This window comes from Octodon degus, unplaced genomic scaffold, assembly GCF_000260255.1.
Source record: "Octodon degus isolate 3935 unplaced genomic scaffold, OctDeg1.0 scaffold00010, whole genome shotgun sequence".
NCBI classification, from domain to species: domain Eukaryota; kingdom Metazoa; phylum Chordata; class Mammalia; order Rodentia; family Octodontidae; genus Octodon; species Octodon degus.
The window spans coordinates 6,067,473-6,087,105 of NW_004524586.1; the positions used below are offsets into that span (position 1 = coordinate 6,067,473).

The window sequence follows — 19,633 nt, forward strand, 5'->3', positions numbered from 1 at the left end:
AATTTAGGGACAACAGATGCAAAAACTCAGTCTGACAGTGTATGTCATAGTAGAAGAGATAAAAGAAAAAGATATTTAAGTGTGTACTGTAGACTATCAACAACACATAGGTTCTAAAAGGCAACTACCTAGAAGTACAGAGAGCACAGAGGTAGGAACAGTAAACTGTGATTGTAGAAATTAGGGAACACTTTAAGAAGAGGAGTCCAGTTCAGTGGTCATGGGAGAACGGGAAGAACAAGGACACTACGCTTTGGGATACTGAAAATACAACACTCTTCCGTTAGTATGGCTCTCTTCTGTGCTACAGGACCAGAGAAGGAGAAGAAGTCAGCAAACAGTGTTTTTCCAAGCTTTTGTTTAGTGTCTCCAGATCTTTCCAATTGCAGCAGTATTTTCCATTAAGTATTTGCCAACTTTCTAAATTTGTAGTTGTTACTGTGATCGAGGTGTGGCCTACTGTTTACTCTGGGCTTGGTACGCAAACACGAGTGACATGCGTGGTTATAGTGGGTGTAGCTCATGACTAGTATTCCTGGTTTAAAAATCTGAAAGGGGCCTTTCTAGAGAAAGGTTGACACTTTTCCATGTAGTGTAACAAACTTAGTCTTACATATTTCATCTTCTTACATAGTATCTACACTTCAGTCTCACCAGAGAGATGGGTTATTTATTTATTAATATTACTATGCCCTGGGTCATAGGAAGCGGAGCACTTCTTTCTCTGGATAGCAAAGGTGATCCTTACCTGGCAAGGGAGATAGTATGATCGCAGAGGTGGAAGTGCAACCCCTCCCACAGAAAGCCGTCCAGTGCCTGTAACTTCTACTCTGCTAGCTGATCTCTCAGCTTGTGGCCATTAGCGAGTTACTGCGTCTCTTTGGGGCTCTGCTGTTCATCTGTGAGCATGGAGGATACTGCTACCTAAACTCATGATGTGTTTTGTGAGAATTAAAGGATTTAAGACATGCAAGCACTCAAAAACTATTAGAATTTTTTCCATCAACATTCAAACTAAGCAAATATTTTAGGTGAATTATTTCTTCTAGAAATAATTTTTCTCTATTGTATTTCTATTATTTCTAATGTTTTCATGTCTTTAATTGAAAACTCTTTATCTGGGTCTCATGAAGGTCCTTTTTGAGATGGATCATGCTACTGCGTACTGCTTCAAAGGCAGATTCCTAAACTATTCCTAGGGCTGAGCAGCCTCATAGGGATTGGGGAAGAAAGTTCTCTACTTTCTGGTCTGTTGAAAGCATGGAATTTCTTGATAAGTTCCCCAAAGTTCTTATGAGGTACCAAGCTTAAAAAATGAGAAGACACACTGGATTGCTGCAGCTCACCAGCACAGAAATCTTGAACTGCCTCTTGCTGTAACTGGAGTGTGGACGGGCAAGGTCACAGCTGCTTGAGGAGGCCTGGGCCTGAATTTGACCTTTGCTATGTGACCATAGGCATTATTTTGCTCACCACTCCTTTATTTTACTTCTCTGGGAAAAAAAATAGGTATATGAAAGTGCCCACTTCAAGGGAATTCTAGAGGGCTGAAGTGACTATCGATCTGAAAAGGCTTCCTTCTGCTTGCTTTGAATTTCACTGGGAATGCCCCATTAGTTCATAGGGACTAATTCTCTTTTATGGACCTGGCCCCATTTCTATTTCATCAGATGCTCTGATTTACTCTAACCCTATGCTATCTTGATCTCCACTGAAGTCTCTCTTAGTCACTTTTCTTATCTCTGGGACATGATACCTGTCAACTGCAATTTAAGGGCAGAAAAGTTTATTTTGGCTAGCAATCTGTAGAGGTTTCAGCAGGGTGGCATGGCAGGGTGCATAATGGAAAAGAGTTGCTCATGGCATGACAGATGGGAAGCAGAGAGGAGCTGGGAAGGGACATGAACCTTTTCACGTCATAGCACAAGTGATTTGCCTCTTTCGACCTGACTCTGTCTCCTAATAAGAAGTCAGGTATAAGCCCCCATAATCTAGTCATCTTCAAAAGCCTGGCCTTTGAATGATGAGGCTCTTGGGGGATATCTAGATACAAACCACAGCAAGAATCAAGGACCAGGTATACCCTTCTCGGAATCTTGATATTCTCAGTTGTATGGACCAGATAATCTCTAAAGTCCCTTCTAATTTTTATGTTCTGTTAGTCTATGGATCTTAACTGGTACCCTCTACCAATGCTTGGCCTTTACTGTTACAAAGCTGGATGTGTTCAGGGCAGTGTGGGCGACAAATATTTCAGCCAATGGGATAGACTGTAAATGAAGCAGCTCTGATGTCAAGAAGCAGCACCATAATTTTAGGCTCACATAGCTTAAAGTAGAACTTTATAGAAAATAGGATTTTGGAAGTATTTATGGGAGTCACAATGGGACATTCTGAAGATATAATAATGCCTTAATACAAAATTTCCTGGCTTTGTTTTGAGTCACTGGAACACAGTGTTTATGTTTCGTAATGTTAATCACATGCAATTCTTCTAAATCTGGGATCTAATGGATGCAAGAATTGGTCCAAATGTCAATTTTAAACATATGTTTTTTATATTGAGTAGACCTGCATGGTTCCAAACACCAGTTAACTCTTTGATGAAATTAGGGTCTGATTTTTTTCAGAGGTGGTTCTAATTGTATTCAAGATGGGCAGAAATCCTTAGATCATTACAGCAGTTGGGTCAGCAGAGGAATTAGAAGGCTACTTTCTGAAGCACATCATGAAAGCCTGGGATGGCTCAGTGGATACTGCTTACTTTGTACAATGGAGGGAGTTAGGAAAATATCAGGCTGACTTTGGTAGGGTCTGGAAATTTGAAAATTGGACAGAGAAATGAAAGCCAATGTGAGAATCCTTTCGTGGGGATTTTAAATACAGATGGAGAACATACTGATTTTTTTGGTCATTAATAGTCATTTTGAATTTCAAAATGACCATTTTCATTTTTTTCTAATGATGTGAAACAGTTTCACTTAGTCCTTGGAGAGCAATTAACCAGGCATTTTGTTTGTGTCCAGCAATTGTGCTTATTGTTTTGTCTGAAGAATAGGGGACAAAAACGGGGCTGGAAGATGGCTTAGCCTTTCAGGTCAAGAAGAAATCTATAGTTTTAGAAGTATAGAAATAAAATTTAATTTCCAGGCCATCACAAGTAGAAGAACTAGTGAAAGCTATGGTAAGTGGCATCTTCTCTTAAGATTTTACAACTAACTGACTTATTTATTTCACCAAGAGACTGTGGACAATTTGATTTTTAAAATTCCTTCCCACTTGGTATTCTAAATAAGATTACTATGACTCATAACCATTTGGATATTTAAATTGGAATTGCCTTTTGTGCCAGCAAAAGTCATGGAAGAAATCCACCTCACAGTCATAACCTAGGCCTATTTTTACCCCGAGTAAAATGTCTTGCTTTAAGTACTTATCCCATTCTTTAGTTTAATTTCATAACTCTTGGCTGCTTAAAAATTACAACTTACCCTAAAGGACAAAGGTTAGGGATTGATACGATATCAAAGAATGTGCCATAAATTCAGAAAGCAATTCCCAAAGAGATCTTTTCCAGGTATTTTGAGCACAGGCAATACTAATGAAAGAATGACACAGCCTTCTAAAGTGACTTTTTAAGGAAGTGTATGCCCTTCATTTGGGTATATAAACTCTGGAATGCTTGATAACAATCTCGTATGTTACTTCCTAAACTTACTTCTAATGCATGGTCATCCACCTCTTGATGACATCTGTGCACTCTTAGGAGTATAAATATAATGGTTTATTAAAAGGGTTCAACCTGGCAGGGATTTCCAGAAAACAAATTTAAACTTAAAACAAAACAAAACAAAACAAACCTCTGCGTTTCAAACTCATTTCCCTATCCATGACATCTCAAGGTAGATTTCCTATCCTTTAGATATTAATAAACAATTTCATTTCAGAGAATAAAAAGTCCAGCTAATATTATATCAAAACTTTACCTTTTTATCTAGTTAGATTCACTTTTTGCTAGTTTAGGTATCAGAAACTTATAGTAGGGGGATATATAACTTTGCTTTTTAAAAAATTAATCCTCCATACTGATTCCAGAAGGAGCAAAGGGAAAGAAAGGCAAAATGAAAGAAAAATGCATGATTCTAAAAATCATGATTCCTCTCTTATTAGGCACTTTTTAAAACATGTTTCTAATTTTTGTGGGGTATGTGTGTGTGTAAAATCAAACTCAGGACCTTGCACTTTCCAGGCAAGTACTGTACCACTGAGCCATAGCCCTGGGCTGCTTAGGGTTCTTGTAATACTTTCCTGCTGGGAATTTTCCCAATATACTGGTTTGTTTGTTTGTTTGGGTACTGGGGACTGAACTCAGGGTATTCCAATTGCTAGGCAAGTGGTCTACTACTGAACTACACCTCTATCCCTATTACATTTTCTTACACAGGCAACATACTTAATGTTGGCCATTTAAAACTCCTCTAGTCTTACTGGTGGTACAACTTACAACATTTTTCCATTGGTTGTGATGAAGCTAGGTTAGTTACCTGCTGGGGTATCCATTGCAGCCCAAGAGAAATAGGAACCTTGCTCTGTTTTCAGTAAAAGATGGAACTTGACAGTACAATGTTCACCCATCTCATTCACTTGTTAAAGGAAGCTCCAATCTACCTTTTCTTTAGTCCTTTCCAGGCAAAATCCATATTTTACACTGTGATTGACAGACTTGAGGAATGCAGGTCATGTCCTCCCAAGAAGTATACTAGTAGTACTCCTAAGGCCAAAAAACTACCACAGGGCTTGGCATGGAAATCAAGGGCTTTTTCCTATTACTAAATTAGGCTGATACAACTCTCTTTGGAAAGAGATACTATTTTCTCTCTCCCCAGAACCCTGTCTCATATGTAGACAGGGTTTGGGCCTGGAACCGGTTTGTTGCTACCCGTTACAAAGTTCTGTGTGAATGGTCTAGCTCTAATCTCTCTTTAAGATATAGGAGCAATTTATATTCATTGACCTTAGCTTTGGAGTCTCAACAGGGAAAAAAAAACCAAAACCCAGCCTCCCAAGTTGTGGGGTTACAGGTGTGTGCACCATGCCTGGTGATAACACTGCTTAAATTTTGGAAAAAGTTAACTGCTCAAGAAGCAGGTGAGCTGAAAACAGGAGGATCACTAGAAGTCTGACCTGTGTAATGAGAACCTGTAGACCCTGTACTGAATACACAAAAAAGAAGCAAGTGAGGTAAATTCCTTGAGGTGGCACTGTAAGAGACAGTGCATCTTGTGTGAATAGACAATCTTGATGACCTTTTCCATTAAGCTATTAAAGGTAGAATTAAATAGAGATGAATCTGAAAAGCAGAGATAGAAAAAAAAGAGGAAAGACAGGGTTGGTGATGAAACATAAGAAAGGGAAGTTGCGTGTAGGGATCCAGGGCTCTTCTAGGCCAAAACATTAGAGATCAGAGTGAGGGAAGGCAAGAGAAAGATACTAGCGCTCAATATAGAGATCAGTCCTACAGAATTTGCTCTCATCATGCGCACAAATGCCATAGTCTTTCTGGATGCTAATTCTGGACCAGGCACTGAGATAGGAGCAATTAACACAGTAGAGTTTACCCAGAGATAAGAAATAAACCATGTTCAAAAAACTAGAATAAATTCATTGGAATAAATGCATGTTTGGTTAAAGAACAGAGTGCGATAGGCTGGTGAGATAGCTCAGTGGCTTAAACACCTCCCTTATAAACACGAGGTCCTTAGTTCAATCCCCAGGACCAAAAAATAAAAAAATAAAAGAATAGAATGTAAGAAGAGGGGCCGGGGAGATGGCTCAATGGAATAAGTGCTTCCCTGGCAAGCACAAGGGCCTGAGATCAATCCCCGGTTCCGAAAAAAAAAAAAGAATGGAAGAAGGATAACAAGAGATATGAGTAGAAATGTGGATAAAGGTCAAATCATGTGGGTCCCTGTGGAATATTTTATGGGCTCTGAATTTTATTTCAAAGGCGATGAATACAGCGTTTTTATTAGGCACAAATAATCACTGTACTTTATTTTATTTTATTTTGTGGAAACAGGGATTGAACTCAGGCCCTTGAGCTTGCCAGTGAAGTGCTTATTCCACTGAGACATCTCCCTGGCCCCAATCACTGTATTTTAGAAAATCAGTTTGGCTGAAGTAGAACAAATAGGAGAGAGGCATGGCAGAAAGGCAAGAACAAGCTTAAGGAAGTCTGGGAAGTGAGGTGAAGGCATGTGGTAAAGCCAAACAAATGGGCAGATAGCGAAGACACTGATAAGAGGTAAGGTGAACATTAAAGGCAAGGGAAGGTGGGATACGGAATGGAGGTGTTGAGCTAACACTCACACATGCTGCAAAACATCTGACAAAATATGTCCAGCAGGAACATAAGGCAGAAAAAATGAGCAAGATCTAAGAATTTGCAAGCAAACAAAAATAGGTGATATTTGGAAATTTGTATGAGATGTATGTAGATTAAGAAAGGAAGCAGGCCTAGGAAAGAACCTTGAAGGCTGTAATATCTATAGGATGGGTAGAAGAGTGTTGACAGAGGGAAATGAAGAGTGGCAAAAATGGGCACAAAGCCAAGAAGGGATGGTGGCTCAGAGTCGGGAGCCTATTGGTCTCCTCCTTTGGGCATCCTCCATTTTCCTGGGGGTCCTGGAATTATTATGAGCAGAGATTTAGAAACATTTTATATTACCTGCTTTGGCCAACTGGGAGCAAAGAAGGCAGACTATTTTCTAGTCTATGAAATACCCCTGGCATATATCATTAAGAAGACCTAGGTTAGTACTCCTCAATAGCAGCTGTACCCTGGAATCATCTGGAGAACTTTAAAAACAGTAACAAGTGGGTCTTATCCTCTCCAAATTGTGATTTATTTGGTCCTGAACGCTGGTTGTGGATTGTCTCATTAGCCAGAATTGTTTTCACTGTTCTAGGTCTTTTCTGGTTCCATATGAATTTTAGGAATGTTTCCTGTAGTTCTGTGAGGTATGTTATTGGTGTTTTGATTGGGATTGCATTAAATCTGCAGTAAATCTACATAACAGGTCTGGAAGGATATTGTCTTCACTATATTTCTGCCTATCCAAGAACTGGATATCTTTCTATTTACTGATATCCTCTTTGATTCCCTTTTCCAGAGTATTATAATTTTCAATGTACAGGTTTTTTCAGATCCTTTGAGACTGATTGCTAAGTATTTCATTTTTCTTGATTCTATTGTAGATGATGTTGTTTCCCTAATTTCTCTGTCTCTCTGTGAATTTATTTGTGTATTGAACTTTTGAGTGTTGGTTATGTATCCTGCTATGCTACTGAATTTGGTAATTAAATCTAGGAGTTTCTGGGATCTTCTCTGTACAGAATCATACCTCCTCTGTTTTTGGACAGGGGACAATGAGGTGAATGGTCTACCTAGCTCAAGCCTATCTATTGGGGGACTTCTCAAAATGGCTGTTCCTGTGATGGGCAAAGACAGAAGACCTGCAAGTCACCCTATTGGGCTGCCTCTTCTCTTTTAAACTCTTACATGGGTATTTTGTCTGACCTACAATCTCTTACTTCTATTATTTGTATGTCCCTCCACTTCTGTCAATTACCCTTTCTCAGATGTAACTCCTCCTCTATTCAGACAACACTCACTTTGGTAGGATTGATTTCCCACGTGTAAAATGGGCCATTTTGAAAGGGTGTTGCCTAAGGAGTCCCCAAAACCTTTGATGCTATATCTTTGACTGAGCTTCTTGAGAAGACCTTACTGCTTCATATGCAATGATGCCCCTCGTTTCACCTTGCTAACTCACCATCTGTTCGGTTTCATTCTGAATGTCACTTCTCAGTGTTGTCCCTACTGCTTGGGTTAGCATTGCTTGTAATACTTGATATACCAGACCCTCACCTTATTAGTACACTTACTAGAGGGGTAATTGCTTCTTTAGGATCTATTTGCCACCCTGGACTGTGAGCTCCCTCAGCAGAGGAACTGTTTTCCTTTTTCACCATACTGAATCTGTTGCCTAGTAGGTATTCTCAGAGATATTTTCCCAAGGACGTCTAGTCAAAATTTTACTTTTTGTTCAAAATACTTCACAAAACACTACTTTTTAAATGCCTAGTATGCATCTCTGTGTAACACTATATGTCTTACTCTGCACGCTTAATCTTTTTTTGTTTGTTTTTGTTTTGTATTTTTTAAGGAAGGGCCTACAGGGTGTTCAGGGTCTCACTACTAGATTGGACTCGTAGTGATCCTCCTGTTTACAGCTTCTGAAGAGCTGGGATTATAGGCACGTGCCATCATGCCCAGTCTCGATTGCCATCTCAGCACACCCCAGGGGCAGGGCTGGCATGGCAGGACTGGGGATTGAGCCTCTGGCCCCTGCACCTGCCTGCAGGCGCTTTAATCTGCTGAGCTATTTGGCCGGCCCTTGCATGCTTATTATCTAAGGAGGTCTACAATTATGAAAAATCCATGAAAGCTGCAATAATCTTTCCTGTTCAGGATGTACCATCAATTACTAAGAATAACAGGAAGGGCTGGCCAGCTGGCTCAGCGGACTGAAGCACCTGCCTCGGCAGAGCACAGCGGCTGGAGTCTGCTCTGCATCGTGCTGTGCTGGCACTGCTCCCAGGGCGCGCTGAGACCGCAATTGAGGCTGGGCGTGGTGGCGTGTGCCTGTAATCCCAGCGTTTGGGCGGCTGAAAACAGGAGAATTACCACAAGCCCGATCTACGTAGTGAGATCCTGTGGACCCTGTAGACCCTGTCCTAAATTCATTTAAAAGAAAATGGGAATGACAGGAATATGCCATCAATGGTAGAGCACTTATAGTACCCCCCTCCCCCAGTATTTGAGATTAAATCCAGGGCTTTCCTAGACTTGAGCTACATTCCTATACTTTTTAAATTTTGTTTTGTGACAGGGTCTCAGTCACCAAGTTTCCCAGGCTGGTTTCAACCTTACCCTTCTGTTTCAGCTTGCTAAAATGCCTGGATTATAGGCATGAGCCATACTGTTAGGCATTCTTTACTTTTCAGCAATGGGGTTGAGTTTGGTTTTGTCCATACATGGTATGTTTTTATCTAATTTCTCTAGTGAAGAAAAATATACATATGTGTAAATTTTGAACAAGGTCATGAATAAAGTTTATCTGTAAAGAATGTGACATAAATTGGCCCATGTGGTAAAGGATTTATAGCCTTGACTATCACAGTGTAAAGCTGTCGTAGGCCAAATGCAATTATGGTTGCTTGGCCACTCTCTCAAACCACTTACGAGTGTGCCTTAAACATATTTTTTTGAGAAAATCAAGAGCATATGAACAAAGCAAAAAATGTTTTTTAAAAAAGACTACATAGATAGAGGACCAGAATCCAAAAGAACTTGGAGCAATGAACCAAAAATATGAAGAATAAACTTCTTCAAAACCACATAAATAACCTAAATAGATAATACATGCTCTTTAGAAATATAGTTTACAAGATAGAGGAAAAGTTAAACAGCAAGAAAAAGTTAAGTACACAAAAATAACTAACCCACAGCACATTACAACATAATCCACTTAAAGAAGAACTAAGCATCAAGGCACAGTCATTTCAAATCCATCTACCATGATGTAATTGGATTCTGGACGCAAAGAAGAAATATCAAGATAATTAAATTTAAAGTTGTGTGAAGTTAAGGGAGAAAATTTAAACTGTATCAAATTAAAAAGGACAAGTACAAGACAAGGAAGAGGAGTAGTTATTTTTAAAGAAATCATGTTTATATGAGACTCAGATGACTCATTAGGTAGAGAATTATTTATTAGTTCCCTTCATATAACTTTAAAAAAGGAACATTAATGTAATAGTTTAGTGTGGATGTTTAGAATTCACATTTTTCCATGTAGTTGGAAAAAGTTTTCCACCTTTCAGTTATAATTCTAAAAGGCTTTAATAGTAAGATCTTCTTATAGTATGACAGTAGAGTTTATTTAAATTCAGTTTTGAAAAGCTGAACTTTGATGCTCTGAAATGTGCTGCATACGTCAAATTGTAAACCATACAGAAGCATTATGTTTATCGAAACATTGCAATTGTTTCCACAAATTGCTTTAAAAAGCTAAAGTGAAGATATTGAAACTCGTCCATGTAAATCATTCAGTTAAATTAAGAGTTATTTGAATTACACATAATTTCTAAGAAGTTGAGCAAGAGGTCTTTGTCCTCCACAGTAATTCTACCTGAAGGCTTACACAGTTTTGAAATTGGAAATTCCAGGTATTGGAAATATAGATATAAACAACACTAGTCTTTGTCTTTCAAAGCTGATGATCTGATAGAGGGACAAAAGAATGCCCACAAATAACTAAGATAATGACAGTAATATATTTAATAAGAGGATAATTCACTATGGCTACTAAGAAGGATATAGTACTCACTTCCAATAGCTCCTGTATAAACGTTTGTTATAATCTTGATTCTCTGATGGCAGTGAATGTGCGAGACAGAGAGAAGTGTAGTCAATAGTAACTTGGCAAATTCCCTTTACCTCTATTTCCTTATATAATTTCAGAAAACCAGAGATGGACATGTACTATTTTGAACCCTTAGGTAAGCAGAACAAGAGCTTCTTTAAATACTGCCATAGTCATATCCTGGTAGGAATCCTGCTTGAATACTCTTTGAAGGTAACGTGTTAGGCCCATTTCCCTTGCCCTTAAATCTACATCGAAGTTCTGTGGCAGAAAATGGCCACTCTCCAGCCAGTATACTTCAGTTTGTTAGCAATAGCTCCCATCGCCGTTCTGGTTGCTCCTGCCTTTTAGAGATGGCAGGTCACTGTGATGCAGAGCTGCTCACTATGATGCACATTGTATAATCCAACCCCCAGTCAACAGCCATTCTGCCTCTGGGCTTGTGGGCACCTGCTTAAAAACCAACTACCTGCAATGACGGCAGGCCTTAATATGTAAGGGCTACACCACCAGAGGTCAGGGCCTCATATTCTAGGAATGATCCCAGTCATTGCCCATTAATGTAAATAAATCTGCCTCTAAATTCTGGATATCGTTTTGGTGTTCTTGATTGGTTCCTGTTGGTGATTCCAGGTGGCATCAGCCCGGAAGATTAACCATGTTGAATCTTTGGGCACTGGTTGTGGCTTTCACAGGCAAAGAAAAGACCTTTCCAGGTTCTGACAGTAAGGTAAGTCTTCAGATTTCTTGAGTCTTTTTGGATGTCTAGAGGAGAATTTCTGACTTCCCATTCAAACAGCTCACATCAGACTCCAAAGAGGAGGCAATCTGTCTGTTTGCCTGTCTGCTTGATTCTAGTAAGACCCATGGGGGCATCTCAGTTAGTCAGTCTGTCAGTTCTGCTTCGTTTGAACAGAACAGGAGCTTGATCAACTCTTATTCATTAAGGCTACCCAAGGGAAGGAAGGTTGGAATGTTTAACCTCAAGTGCCTGTTGAATGAATTTGTGAGTGAGTGGAATGGACAGCATAGCAGTAGGCTGTTCCAGATGTGCACCAAGATTGGGAAGTGCTCGTCACAGTGGCTGATTGGCCTTTCCCTGTCATTGTGTGGTGATTGACATAATGGAGGCTTTGCACCCTCAGGTAAACCAAAGCTTAGTCCCTGTGAAGGTCATGGCCAGGCAGACACCTAACTGAATGGCCTCTGAGGGTCATCCATCTTTTGTCCAATGCACCATCATTCAGGGGTATATAACATACACTGTAGGAAGATAGAGTGGGAACTAATTAATTAAGACCCACAATCTCTGACTACAAGGACTTCATGGAGTTAAAAATGAAAGCCAACCATCCCTGCATCTTAAAGAAAAAGAAAAAGGAAAAAAGAGGCCTGCTCCTCCTGAGAATTGTGCCTTGGAAGCCTGCTGGCTGCTGCAGTTGCACCCCCTGCTCCCAGCTCATCTACTTCCAGTCAGTTGAAGTTTATCGCCTGCATCCAGCCACAGAGGCTGCCCCTCCCCAGACATGCCTGCCCTGGTCAGATGACATCACCTAACACCCACCTGCAATGACTGTCAACAATTCCTTCTGAGTTTCACATTTTGACTGAGGAAAATTGGACTGTCAGCTCTAACTAACAAGTTACACTCAGTTTGCCTGAAAAGATAGGACAGACTGACCTCTATTGAATTGGGCCCCAAAAGAGCCTGTAGTCATTGCAAAAGCTGGGGGCAAGCCTGTGACTTTCCTGGTAAACAGCAGAATGGGACTCCTTGCCTTCAAAAGTTCCCTCTTTCGGGGGGCCAGATAGCTCAGTGGATTAAAGCACCTGCTTAGGCAGACGCAGGGACCGGGGTCCGATCCCTGGTGTGCCTTGCTGATCCCACCCCCAGGCTGCGCTGAGACAATTGAGACTACATGTGGTTGTGCCCCTGTAATGCCAGTGCTTGGCAGGCTGAAAATTGGAGGATCACTACAAGTCTGATCTGTGTGGTAAGACCCTGTAGACCCTGTACTAAGTACATAAAAAAAGTTTCCTCTGTCAAAAATTTCCCATCACTGGAGCCACAGGACTCTTGCCTCTCACCCCACCTGCCAGGCACAAACTTACAGCCCGGGGTCTGGGGGTGGGGATGGGGACAGCTCCTTCGCACCCTCAGGGAGCCTCCCTTTCATTTAATCCTGTACTTTTAACTCTCACTGTTCTCTTAGAGGAAGATGATACTTACGTCAGCCTGAGACAGATAGCCACAAACCGGAAGTTCTAAGAGCTCTCCTCCCAGAGGCCAAACTAAGGATTCACCTGTGGGCCGTCATCAACCATGCCACCTCATTATGACCCCTTCCCTTGTTGTCAGGTGTCACAGGAAACAGAGGCATCCAGCCACATGGCAGGCTACCTTGGGCAAAATCTCTATGGCATCACCACACAGCGGTCACCTTGTATTTTCAGTTTGTGACCCATACACCATTTCAGGACTGTTCTAGACTTACAAGATACCTTCTTCTCCTTGGGAGTTGATCCAAGAAGGCCTTTTCACTGGGAAAATCCTGAGGCAAAAGGCTTGCTCATTTGGACTTGACTGCCATAAGGGGTTAAAAACTCTCCTGCCTTGACTCTGCACCTGTGCCCTACACAAGAAGAAAGATATCCTAATCATCAAAACAAACTAACAAGACCATCTGAGAGGTTCTCAGATTCAGCCCATGTCAGAGAAGCTTTATGCTGCTCTGCTTGAGGATCCCAAGTCCTACCTGCCGTGTCCTTGCATTCCCAAGCCCCAAGCTGCTCAGCTGCCACGAGGCCATCGCCACCAGTTCCATCTCCTGCCCTACAGCCTCCTCTCCCGTCAGCAATCCTTTCTGGCCCTGATCTCATGCATTATAGTGGACTCTCCCCATTTAAAGATATATAGATTACACAAAAATAAAACATAACCTATAGAGACAGCTTGTAACCAGCTAAAAGACCACCTATATCTGTAGATATTCCTGTACACGTTATATAGTATAATAATTACCTCCTCAAATTTCAGAAATTCAGCCTTAGATCTGCTGAAAAAAATTTACCTGGACAGCTTCTCCAAGGCTCACTCTGAAGAGATAACACATGCTGACCAATCTGTGCATGGCTGAAGTCTTTGCACATTGTTCACAGGATTGCTCCATGTCTGTGCCTCTTGATATTTGTCTTCAACGGTATATCTGCGTTTTTGCTTCCCTGCCCACTACTAGCTGTGTGTTATTGCCTTCAACTCTATGGATGGTTGCCCGGAGAGAATAAAACAATTAATCAAACACTTGACCAAGATTTGATGAGTATCCAAGGCATACTGGACACTCTCCTAGATCAGATTCACTTCCTTACCATCTTGCCAGAATAATGTTACAGAACAGACAGGGCTAAATGACGTCTCCTGCTTCTAGTTGGGCCTTGTCTCAGAAGACCACATGTAATACACCCAGCAAAGATTTGCCATGAAAACTAGAAGACAGGGGAACTGTAGCAGAAAATGCCCTCTCTCCTAGCCAGTATATTTCAGTTTCTTAGCTGCCCAGGTCCCAGTTTTGGTTGCTTCTGCCTCTTAGAAGTGGCTGGTCACCGAGATGCACATGGTATAAACCACCACACAGCTGCCAAGCCATTCTGCCTCTGTGCTTCCTGCTTGCTTATCCCATATAAGCCCTAGGCTGCCAGAGTTCAGGGCCTGATAATCTGGGAGTGATCCTGATCAGAGCCATTGACATAAATAAATCTGCCTCCAAATCCTGGGTGTCATTTTGATGTTTCTGCTGCTGCATTGGAGTCTATATTGAGAGGGTCAAGAAAAATAAGCACAATCTCACTGTGATGCTCATATTTCTGACTGTGGCAAGTAAGAAGCCACAGGTTCAACCTTTCAATTAATCATTTATTAGTTTTCTTTTGACTTTTTCTCATAGTAGACCCTCATATCATCACTGCCCCAACATAGCCCATTTGTAGCAGCCACCCTTAAATTCTAAGTGATGTCAATATCCAACTTCCTTAAAGTTAACATTATAAGTGATTTGAATATCCTAACTTCAAGTTCTAGCAATCTTAAAATCTTTATCATTACAGTACATTGGTTGAGAGTTATTCTCAAATCAAGTTCCCAGAAATTAAAATTGCTGATATACGTTATTGACTTTGAAAGCCTGGGAAAGTTGTTTGAAACTCTAAGGCTCAGTTTTTCTTCTATAAAATGAGAAAAGTAGTGTTTACCATACAGAGTTAGTAATAAGATTAAATACTTTTTAAATTATGGAGACTGTTGTAATTTGGGATTTTGCAAGCAGAACAATACAGGACACATATTTTATAAGACTATTTTATAATACTTACCCAAAGAATCATGTATAAAGTAAGTGCAGGAAATCTGTCCACACATTAATGACCAAAGACTCCAGCTAAGGGCCTGGATTCCATGATAGTGTTCTGTGTGAGTTCAGCTGAAGACCTAGAGCCCATAACAATTCCTCCCATGAATCCATCTGGAGGTCAAGAGCCCACAGCAATGCCTCACGCAGACCTGCTTCATGGATCTGTGCTGGAAAGGCCCAGTGGTCAGTAGTGGAAGCTAGAAAGTCTGTGCCAGGAGGATGAAGGACCTGTGCTAGCAAGTTGAGGGATGTGCACTGGACCTAGGAAGTGACACTCAAATAAATAAAAATATCTGCAATTCTGTCTGCTGTTGAATCACCCACCCATTAGATCATATCTTATCCATTTGGTGGAAGTGTTCTTCTGCATCCCAGCACTACAAGATGTGAAAACTTTTCTTTATCGCTCCTCTTCTCTACCTTTGCATTTAATATTGGCATTGAACACTGATCAATAATTTTCTCCTTCTCAAAACTTTCTTCAAAAGATAGCCTCTTGAAAAAATGGTGCTGGAAAAACTGGCTCTCTACATGCCGAAAACTAAAACTTGACCCAGGGCTATCACCATGCACTAAGCTAAAGTCAAAATGGATTAAAGATCTAAACATTAAAACAGAAACACTAAATCTCCTGGAAGAGAAAGTAGGAGGAACTCTTGAAGACATAGGGGTAGGCAAAGAGTTCATGAGCAAAAATCAAATCGCATGGGTAATACTTGAAAGAATTAACAACTTGGACCTCTTCTTATGAGAAGTTTTTGCATGTCAAAAGAAATTACCAACAAAGTGAAAAGACAACCCACAAATTTGGAAAAAATCTTCACAAATAAGCACTCAGACAAATGTCTGCTTTCTAGAATTTATAAAGAACTAAAAAACACTAGGGCCCCAAAATTTAAAGACCCAATCCAGAAATAGGCATCCGAGATGAACACACACTTTTCAGAGGATGAAATTAAAGAAGCGAATAAATATATGAAAAAATGCTCCACATCACTAGCCACCCATGAAATGCAAATTAAAACAACACTGACATATCATCTCACCCTAGAAAGAATGGCTATCATAAAGAAATCACCCAACAACAAATGTTGGAGAGGCTGCGGGGGGTGGGGGAAAGGAACCCTTTTCCACTGCTGGTGGGAATATAGACTGGTGCAACCATCATGGAAACCAGTGTGGAGACTCCTTAAAAAACTAGAACTGGAAATCCTATTCAAACCAGCTATTCCCCTACTGGGAATTTTCCTGGAGGATCTGAAAACATCATATCATACTGATATATGTGTACCTATGTTTATAGCAGCACAATTTGTGATAGCCAAATCTTGGAAACAACCAAGATGCCTGTCACCTGAGGAATGGATGAAAAAGATGTGGTATTTTTATACAATGGAGTATTACTCAGCTATAAAGAATGATAATCTTGAAGCCTTCATATTTAAGTGGATGCCACTTGAAGATATACTCATAAGTGAAATAAACCAGACCCACATGTATAAATATCATATAATCTCCTTAGTATAAAAACTCAAAAGAAGAAATACAAATAGAAAGGTATAACACAAAGGAAAGTGAGAACTTGAGGATTGGACAACAAGGAGAGGGCAAGGAGAAAAGCTGGGAAACATGACAGAGGTAAAGCCATACATTTGTATGTACAAGATAGGTAAGGCAATGATTCTGAGAAACATCAGCAGTTTTTTGAAACTAGCAGTTAATTGGTAGGATTCTCATCCTAACTATATATTCTGATACCTGTGAACTAAGCAACTGCTTTGAAGATAGCCATGTGTAATAGTAGGGTCATGCATCGAGTGCCTGTCATTCTGGTCTTCCGAATAGTGCTGCTTGTCATGACACCCTGCTTGCTGCTGTGCTGTCTTTCAGGTATATGTTTGTTTAAAAAGGAAGAGGGTGGTGAATGAAGGCAGGAGACAGGAAAAGGGTGTTGCAGGACTGTCCTGGTACAGTGCTGTATATGGTTAGATTTCTAAACTTCTGTGTAATAGTATGTAATTGTTTATTCCTATTTTTTAAAATATATTTTTATTTTTTAAACTTTTTTCTTCATATTCTGTAGGGACTTAAAGTTTAACATATCAATACCTGATGAAAAGTACCTGTTCCATGTCAGGCCTAAAATGTTTGATATTCAGACGGATAGTGAGGTTAAGCTCAATTGCCTATGTTGTAGGGTATAATAATAAGCTTCTCTTCTGGAGTGTTAACAATGTAAGTTTGCAGACCAAAAATTAGAGAAAAAGAAGGGCTGCAAGTGTTGTCAGCAGCTGAGTTAGATAGAAATATTATAGGTAGTCAGACAGGGTCAGGATCTCAAGGAGACATGACAGAAGACAAGGTGACTTTGCAACTTGGAAGAGACAGCCACTCCCATATGGGCCACACCTGAAGACCAAGACAAAAAGAGGAAGCACAGCTGCATACTTCCCTAGGGATGGGCATTAGGGATTGATAGCCTAAATAGTATCAATCAACTTGAAAGAGCCCAAATGAGTCACTAGCCCAACCCCCAACAGGAAGAGACCCTGTCCCGTATTCATGCCAGCTTGATAGGTGACTCACTTTCCCATTTGATACTGTGTGGGAGGCACAACAACTCCAGGCCTCTAATCCTATTGCAAGTGGGTTTCCGGGTTCCTCCTCCCCTACCTCTGATGAGCTAGGTTCCTAGTTTTTACCCCGCCTATTTCTCATAAGTCTCCTGCTGACCCCCTAGAGGTGAGACTTCCTGCATAGCCCGGTTGCCTAGTTACTTGTGCCTTTTACCCACCGACATTTTTTCCCTATGCCTCCACTCTATATACCCAGCACCTCCCCTGAATAAATGAGACTTGATCAGAATCCTGTCTTGTTTCCATTCTTTGCATCTCCTATCCTTTGTCCCCTCTTCAATTCCCCGCTCCTCCCCCAGGTGACCTTCCTTGACCGACCCGCTGGTTCGGGACAAGTGGCGCCCAGTGAATGGGGACCTGGTACGGAGGATTCAGGGAGAGAGAGCCCGGCAAAAGAGAAAGTAAAAGAAGCAAGAGAAAGTAAAAGAGGCCCGCCGCAGTTGCCTGATGAGACGTCTGAACTTCGGTAAGTGGACGGCACCCCTTTCCCCTTCCCTTCGGCAATGGGACAGGCATTAAGTGAACATGAGATATTTGTAGAAAGCTTGAGCAAAGCATCAAAGGCGCAAGGAGTAAAGGTTAAAATTAAGGATTTGTGTCAATATTTTGAATATATTAAACAAGTTTGCCCATGGTTCCCTATTGAAGGAACTATTGATCAGAGGTGATAGAAAAGGGTTGGTGATGCCCTTAAGGATTATTATGAGACTTTTGCACCTAAAAAGGTCCCAGTGATACAGGGAAGTAAAACTCCTGACCTGATATAAATGAGTTCGTGTTCTCTAAAACCGAAGAATAAATTTTAGGAACAAATGGAGGTTGAGAGTAGAATATTTTATTGGGAAAGAAAGCTTCTGTTTCAGGGAGGACTGAAGGGGGACCCGAGCAGGTTGCCCAGGAAGCTGTCTTTTTCAGTTTATTTTTATAGAGCAAGACCATGTGAGGTTAAGGTAGAGAGGAAGGGGTCTCCCTTAGGTGGATGTGGGACAAAACTATGGTCAACCAATGGGATTGCAAGCACCATTGCTCAGGTAAAGTTGATTATGCCCAGGGCCAAATGGGGAAGTGAGTCACAGAGTAAGCAGTCATGAATACTGGACAGGGTCTCTTTTTGTTGGGGGCTGGGCTGGTGACTCACTTGGGTTTTTTTAGGTGATTGATACCTACTTAGAATATCAATCCCAGGTGCTACTCTTTTAGCATTTGTTTGGCCTTTAGGTCTTTTAGGTCTGGCCTATAGCAGGAGGATTTAAAATGTTGTGAAAAAAAATAAATAAAATGTTGTGAGCTTGGCCAGAAAGAAAGCGTCAAGAAAGCTGTAGACTGCAAAGATGGAGCTGAGAGGATCGCCATTACCGGGAAGGAACCTGAGAATGGAAGGGATGGCCTGAGGGCATCACAGGAGGAGGCAGGTCTCCACCCTTTACAGCCTCAGAACTGCAAAGGTCAGGGACTTTGCCTTGAGGGGAAAGCCGCAAGGCCCCCTGTTCCAGAATGGCATGGTGGTTGCCCAATATGGAGCCATACACCACAGCCATTTTAGAAACTGTGGCTGATATTTAGCTTACTCCTGAGGACTGGCAGGCATTAGCCAGAGCCACCCTCTCTGGGGGGAATTATCTCCTATGGAATTCTTCCTATATACAAGGAAGCTTCCACAATGATAGCTTCACTGTTGATGTTGGATTTGTTACCTTCACCAGCTGCAATCAAATATTTAACTACAGTAGCCCTATTTGCCCCAAAAAGGGACATGTGTTTGTATGTGGGGGAAGTTTAGCCTTCACATATTTACCTACCAACTGGACAGGACTGTGTGTCATGGCAATTGTATTGCCCGATATAGATGTCATCTCTGGTAATGATCCCGTGCCCATTCCTAGCGTTGACTATGTCTTGAGCCACACTAAAAGGGCAGTACAGCTTATCCCTTTGTTGGTAGGACTGGGAATTACAGGAGCCCTAGGAACAGGCACAGCAGGGTTGGGAGTATCAGTACCTTCTTATACCAAATTATCTAATCAGCTGATTGATGATGTTCAAACACTGTCTGGTACTATCCAAGATATCCAAGACCAGATAGATTCATTAGCAGAAGTAG

General features: G+C 41.0%; 1 protein-coding gene across 1 annotated transcript in view; it reads right to left on the reverse strand.

The window, feature by feature from the left end:
• Nucleotides 1-19,633, reverse strand: part of Hpse2 (heparanase 2 (inactive)) — a 905,948-nt gene that overhangs the window by 61,387 nt on the left and 824,928 nt on the right. The window contains exon 9 of the mRNA XM_023709036.1: nt 8,330-8,351. Coding sequence (XP_023564804.1) covers nt 8,330-8,351 — 22 coding nt within the window. The remainder of the gene's footprint in view (nt 1-8,329; nt 8,352-19,633) is intronic.